The sequence below is a fragment of the Corvus moneduloides genome, chromosome 2 (genome assembly GCF_009650955.1).
Source record: "Corvus moneduloides isolate bCorMon1 chromosome 2, bCorMon1.pri, whole genome shotgun sequence".
NCBI classification, from domain to species: Eukaryota; Metazoa; Chordata; class Aves; order Passeriformes; family Corvidae; genus Corvus; species Corvus moneduloides.
The window spans coordinates 87631351-87638612 of NC_045477.1; the positions used below are offsets into that span (position 1 = coordinate 87631351).

The 7262-nt window shown below is 48.4% G+C and overlaps 1 protein-coding gene across 1 annotated transcript; it reads left to right on the forward strand.

Annotated features, from left to right (window-relative positions):
- Positions 1–1469: 1469 nt before the first annotated feature.
- On the forward strand, positions 1470–6080 carry SLC25A6 (solute carrier family 25 member 6). Its single transcript, XM_032100212.1, has 4 exons — positions 1470–1658; positions 2831–3317; positions 4014–4154; positions 4567–6080. Exons 1-4 carry the CDS (start codon positions 1548–1550, stop codon positions 4722–4724), a joined length of 897 nt encoding a protein of 298 aa, XP_031956103.1. The 5' UTR covers positions 1470–1547; the 3' UTR covers positions 4725–6080.
- Positions 6081–7262: the final 1182 nt, after the last annotated feature.

Sequence of the window (7262 nt, forward strand, 5' to 3'; positions counted from 1 at the left end):
ACTTGGGAACAAGGATATGCCATGGATCAGCATTATCCAGAGGGTGGTGAGCATGGAGCAAAACCCATTGGTGCCCAGACAGTGCCCCAAATCTGCTCCTCTCCATCTGACAGGTGCTGCTGCCCCATGAGGATCCTCTGTGGAAAGCTGTGTCTCCATCCTAGACTGGCTTCCAGGAGTTGCCACAGAAGGAGCCTCCCAGCTCGCTTGCTTGCTTCTGCTGCTCATTGAATACTGCCCGGGCCCACAGACCCGCACCCCAAAGCCAGTGCTCCACCAGCTCACGTTCAGCTTCACAGAATCATAGAATCACAGAATCAGTTACGTAGGAAAAGAATTCTCAGATTATCAAGTACAACCTCTGACCCAAAACCATATGTCAACAGCTCATGGCACCAAGTGCTACATCCAGTCTCCTTAGACACACCAAGGGACGGTGACTCCACCACTTCCCTGGGCAGTCCATTCCAATGTCTCACCACCCTTTCTGTGAAGCAATTCCTCCTAATGTTCAACCTAACTGTCCCCTGGCACACCTTAAGACTGTGTCCTCTTGTCCTGTTGCTGGTTGCCTCAGAGAAAAGGCCGACCCTCACCTGGTTAAACCCTCCTTTCAGGTGGTTGTAGAGAGCGATGAGGTCACCCCTGAGCTTCTTTTTCTCCAGGCTAAACACCCCCAGCTCCCTCAGCCACTCCTTATAGGACTTGTGCTTCAGACGCTTCACCAGCTTCATTCCTCTTATCTGGATCCACTCCAACACCTCAGTGTCCTTCCTGGATTAAAGGGCCCAGAACTGGGCATAGTACTCAAGGTGTGGCCTCACGAGTGCTGAGTACAGAGGCAGGACCACTGCCCTGGTCCTGTTAGCCAGGATGGCATTGGCCTTCTTGGCCACCTGGGCAGCGCTGGCTCACGTTCAGACGCCGTCACCAGCACCCCCTGGCCCTTTTACGATGGGCAGTTTTCCAGCCAGTCTGCCACCAGCGCTGCATGGGGTTGTTATGACCCAGGTGCATTCTGCATTTGGTCTTGTTGAACCTCATGCAGTTGGCCGCCCATCGATCCAGTCCGTCGAGATCCCTCTGCACCCTTCGTGCCGGGCGGTGCGGAGACCCGCTGAGCTGTGCGGGCTGGTGCGGGCGCTACCGACAGCGACAGAAAGCGATCGCGGAGAGCGCTTGGGAAGACGACTGTAGTGGGGACAGTTGTGTGAGCAGCGCGATGACAGCCAGGCTGCCCCGCGGGGGCCGGGCCGGCGAGGTGGCGGGGCGGGGCCGGGCCGGGCCGGGCCGGGCCGGGGCGGGCGGAGACGCCCCGGGTGACGCGGCGCTGCGACACTGGCGCCGCAGCGGGGGGAGGGCGGGGGGAGGGCGCGGGGGGCGGGGCCCTCTCGGCGCCCGCCCCGCCCCGGAGCGGACTGGCCAATGGGGCGGCGGGGGCGCGGCCGGCGCGGCCCGGCATTAAGCCCATGCGCGGCGGCGCTCCCGCCCTTTCGTCTTGAGCGGCAGCGGCGTCTCTCTCCCGGCGGCTCCGGCGCGGCGCGAACATGGCGGACCAGGCCATCTCCTTCCTCAAGGACTTTCTGGCGGGCGGCGTCGCCGCCGCCATCAGCAAGACCGCGGTGGCGCCCATCGAGCGGGTCAAGCTCTTGCTCCAGGTCAGCGGCGCGGGCGAGAGCGGGTAGCGCAGGCGGCACCATTCACCGTCCCCTGCGGGAGCCGGGCCGGGCGAGGACAGAAGGACGGAGGGGGCGGGGGCCGCGGCCAGCGTGGGACAAAGGGCGCGAGCGTGGCGGCAGCGGCTGGCGTGAAGGTCACGTGGGCAGCGGCGGGGAAGCCGAAGCCGGTTCCGCCGTGCGGAGCGGGGAGGGGAGGGAGCGCCGGGCCGAGCCGAGCCGAGGGGGCGGCCGCCGCTGGTGTCACTTCCTGCCGCCCCCGCTCCCGGCGCCGAGGGCACGGCGGGGAGGGGAGGGCGGCTGCTCTCCGCCGCCATCTTGGCGACCTTCACGTGACGCGCACCCGGGCCCCGATTGGGCCGCGCCCGGGGCGGGGTCGGGCCGCGGCCGGCGCGCGGGGCCCGGCGTGACCCGGTGGCGCCCCAAGGTGACTCGAGTGACCTTCGTGGCGCCTCCGGCCCCGGCCGCGGACATGGTGGCTCCTCCCTCGTCCCCAGCCCCTGTTCCTCTGGCTGGCGGCTGTCTCGGCTTAACGCGGCTCCCTCAGGCGATTCCCACCCGCAGATCCGCCTCTGTCAGTAAAGGCTTTTGCTTCTAGGTAGGCCCGGTCGTGATGTATTTGCCTTATATTGGCCCTTGTTCCTTACAAAATCAGTTAGGTTGGTAAAGACCTCAGAGATCGTGAAGCCAAACCTAACACCACCATTTAAACTAGACTGTGGCACTTAGTGCCATGTCTAGTCTTAAACACCTCCAGGGATGGCGCCTTCACCACCTCCCTGGGCAGTCTATTCCAATGTCTAATCACTTTTTATCTGAAGTAATTCCTTCTCTAATGTCCAACCTCAGCCTTCCTTGGCACAGCTTGAGGCTATGTTGTCTTGTCCTGTCACTAGTTGCCTGCAAGAAGAGGCTGGCCCCCACCTTGCTACACTCTCCTTTCAGGTAGTTTTAGAGGAATTGCTCGCAGCTGTCCATTCCTATTTTGGCAAGTCTTGACCTCTGAGAAAGATCGCAAGCAATTTTAAGCCTATTTATTAATAATACCAACCATGGCCGTTCAGAATTAACGACTTCATTTGAAGCAGGTCTAAGCCCAGCTGTAGCATAGACCTGTTGAGGCATGTGGTCAATATTCATATTTTTATTTGCAGGTGCAACATGCAAGTAAACAGATTGCTGCTGATAAGCAGTACAAGGGTATCATCGATTGTGTAGTGCGTATTCCAAAGGAACAAGGAGTGCTGTCTTTCTGGCGAGGAAACTTGGCAAATGTCATCAGATACTTCCCAACTCAAGCTCTCAATTTTGCCTTCAAGGATAAGTATAAGCAGGTGTTTCTGGGAGGTGTAGACAAGCACACTCAGTTCTGGAGGTATTTTGCTGGTAACCTGGCATCTGGTGGTGCAGCTGGAGCCACTTCCCTCTGCTTTGTCTACCCCTTGGATTTTGCAAGAACCCGTTTGGCTGCTGATGTTGGAAAAGCTGGTGCAGACAGAGAATTCTCTGGTCTCGGGGACTGTCTAGTTAAAATCACCAAGTCTGATGGTGTGCGTGGCTTGTACCAAGGGTTCAATGTCTCTGTCCAAGGCATCATCATCTACAGAGCTGCCTACTTTGGGATCTATGATACGGCAAAAGGTAATATTTCAGAAGGCGTCTGAAAAACCTGGTTTTAGATTTGTATTGTCTGTTTTTGGATATGTGAAGATGAAGGGGGATTTTGGTGCTACATCCATGACACTGCTGTATTCAAGGGAAAACTTGAGGATGTGTTGATGGCAGCAGCCCGCTTTCAAGTACTGGTTTTGTACTTAAGGCAGTTGCTCCTAATGCCAGGAGAGTGTGTTGGTGACCATACACAGTTAGAATAATTTCTTTTTTGTTCAGTGCATTACTGTATCTACTTTGGACCAGTCCAAGTGTGTTTAGCAAAATGGGATTGAGCAGTGCTTTTGCAAAGCAACTGTTAAGCTTGACATTTGGGCATATAGGTCATTAATGCTAGTTTGTAGTGTAATGTTATCCACAGAGCAGTGACTTAATTCAGTGACTTTTTTTACTAAAAGAGTAGTGAATGGTCAAGTTTTCTCATGCCAGTCTAAAAAGAATGCTTGTGCTTAAATGGTAACCTGTTTTGATTCCTGAGAAAAAAGTCTTCTAAATATTGCTTCAGTATGTTTAAAGTTTGTGAAGTGTTTTGCTGCAATATTATTTAGAGTATGGGTCTCCAGTGTTTCATACTAGTTAATCTAGTAAAATAGCTGTCATGTAGTGAGTGAACCAGAGGAGGATGTGGAAGATAAAAAGCTAATTGCGTTTTTTGTTTTATTGCAGGCATGCTCCCAGATCCCAGAAATACTCACATTGTTATCAGTTGGATGATTGCCCAGACGGTGACTGCCGTGGCCGGCGTGGTCTCCTATCCTTTCGATACAGTGCGGCGTAGAATGATGATGCAGTCAGGACGCAAAGGAGGTAGGCTGTAAATCCATGGAGCTGTTAATGCTGTTTTAACAGCATTAACAAGATGGAGTTCTTTTTTACTAATGGCCATCCTCAGCAGTTACCATTCCTTGTTCCATAAGTCTGTTTTGTTACATTACACTCAAATGAGGAAATGCGGTAAGGTTCAACTTGTGATTGTCAGGATTTATGCTGAGGACTTTTCATTATGGAATATGAAATTTAAAAAACGGACTGCCCATTTGTATTGTTAGATTAAACAAAGGTATGAAAAAGAAGGCTTAACATTTTTAATACGTATTGTGTTACAGTCTTAAATTGTGGTTTGGGACATTACAGAGCAGTTAAGTGAAACAGGGCAGTTGTTAAAAATTATCTGAGATAAAATAGGAATTAAGAATAACTCTTTGCTCTTTTCCTGCAGCTGATATCATGTACTCTGGAACAATTGACTGCTGGCGGAAGATTGCAAGGGATGAGGGAGGAAAGGCCTTCTTCAAGGGTGCATGGTCTAATGTTCTCAGAGGCATGGGGGGTGCTTTCGTGCTTGTGCTGTACGATGAATTCAAGAAAGTAATTTAAACAGCCTAAATAGAATTGGAAATCAAGTTGAGCAGATCATGTAGAGTAACTACCATTATGGACCATTGACCTTCAAGAAATTCCTGTGAGTCTTATTTATCGGAGCCAGATGATACCTCTAGATGGGGCTAGAAACTGACATAGAGGACTGATCCATTTCTCTGTAATGTGCATGAAGACACTGAATCTGGCAATTCAGTGTGGCAATTTTTCTTTACAGCAGTGAGGAATGAGTGGCGTTGGTTCTGGGTCCAAATTAGCTAGGTCCAGTTTAAAAAGAAAAAACTCACTTGCCTGTGGATCAGTCCCCAGTTTCAAGTCCTATCTTATAGGACCATAAAATTGTATTTGAAAGCATTTGCTAACAAATCATGTTTTTTTCCACTTGTACTGAAGCACTATGTACCATTTTGCACAGCTGAACATCTAGCAATTTTGTTCTTAAATTGGGGCATTCTGCTGTAAAACAATAAACATACTTACTCAGTCTGCGTTGAAATTATTACATAAAAGCTTTGGGAAAGCCTCTTGTATTTGAAAACTTGTTTCAGATCATGGGTCCTCTGATACCCTTACACTGCATTCTGTAACAAAATAAGCTTTTAAAAAAATAATTGAATATGAGATCTTTAGAGGGGAGGGGTGGGGAAGCATGGGTTGTACTAACAGAAACCACTCCCATTCTTTGTGCCTGATAGTGTATGATGGGCTGCTGCAAGTGGCTTTTTGCATGATTCTTAGAAATTCATTTACAACTTCTGTGATTTTAAAATGGCAGGGGGGGAGGGGGGTTCAGTTGTAGTGCTAAGAAACCCCAAAGTACCAAGGACTGTCAAAAAGTAATGCTCTTGCCCTTGGTAAAACAGCCTAAAGTAAATATTTTTTTTGTTAAGTCAGTATGGGAAGCAAAATGGCATTCATGCAAAAACCCAGGAACCCAGTAAATGCCTTCAACTTCTGAGTGACCTATGTATTGTATTGTTGCTGCTGGTTGGAAATGTTGATTGTGCCATTCAAGATACTGTTTGGCCTCATTTGTGGCAGTGGTCAGTAGATCTGTGGAAGGCTGAATTTAATCTGAAATGAGTTGCAGTCTAATGAAGTTGAAGGGGTGTGGGGGAGGGAATGTGTGTGCTTCTATGTAGCTGTAAAATAATAGATCAAGGTGGGTCAGCCTTCAGTATTAACTGATTGATGTTTAGGGATGGTCAGAAGACCAGATTGAGCAATTTCTCATAACTGATCTTTGAGATAATGTAATACTTATGTGCCGTTCTTCATATGTATATAATCTTTTGTACTTTGTAATCTGCAAAGACATGGTAGAGGGACCAGTAAAGGAAAACAAGGTGTTAATCTTCATGTTTTATGAACTCTCCCTATATCTTGAGAAAGGAAAAGTGTGTTATTGTATGACTCATTGAAGGCTGACTGAGCTGTCTTGAGTTCTTCTGTGTGCCTTCTGAGATTGCTATTCAAGATGAAGTATTTAAATTACCTGCTTAGCTTTGGCTGGTTATTACCTTCCTCTTGAGCATACTTTGTGTTTTTCCTTTCACTGTTGCACAAGCACTGCTTTCAACATCTGTATGTGAATGTTAAGGACATTACACAGCTCCTTTGTATACAGGCTAATGGCAAACTTCATGTACCTACTGCAAGTGGTTCTTACAGCCTGTGTGGCAGTGGCAGCTCCCTGTGGTGCAGGCAGGTCATTTGGTGTTCACCCTGCCAATCAGTTTGCTGCGGAGCAGGGGAAGATGGTTTGTCTATATAAACACATTGGTGAGGTTTTTTTCTGTATCAGTGCCTTGCAAGGGTAGAGATAATGATGGGATACCTCCCTGTGGGTGTATGGTGGCCCAAGCTTTGTGAAAGGAACCAAACGTTGCAGTTACTTCAGCATCCTAACAGGGACAGGACTTCTACACCCAATCTCCCCTCCAGAACAAGGTTTTAGCCAAAAGAAATAGGAAAAGAAATAAAGGCAAGTGTAGGTGTTTAAGTGGAACTGCACTTTCCCTATGCTGTACGTTCAACATGAACTAATTTCTGGTGTCCAGGTTTGGGGTTTTTTTTAATATATGGCTTCCCTTAATTATGCAGCAGCAATTTCCAGTGTGTGATGCAGTTTAGGGATGTAAGAGGCAAACAATAAATGAGACTTTTAAAAAAACCCATTTGTTCTGGCCTTATTGAAACACTCTGAAATTTTTGAAAAATATGGACAGGAAAACATCCAGCATTTGTAAAAGAAAATACTGGCGTCTAAAGCCTATATTATTTTTAAAAGGCATTGGAAATAGCATTTACACCCTTTGAAGGGAATAACTAAAATACATTTGTGGGGAAATTTTACATTTAAAATCAGCTATTAGATTTTATTTCAATTCTCACAACTGTTAGACTTGATTTTTTTAAAGGCTTTAGATGCTATCTGTGTGAATCAGGTACGTACTAAAACTGCATAGGATCACAGGTGGCTGTGTTTGTAGTGGCAGTACTGAGCTTGTGAAATGGCTGACTGAGAGACCAGTA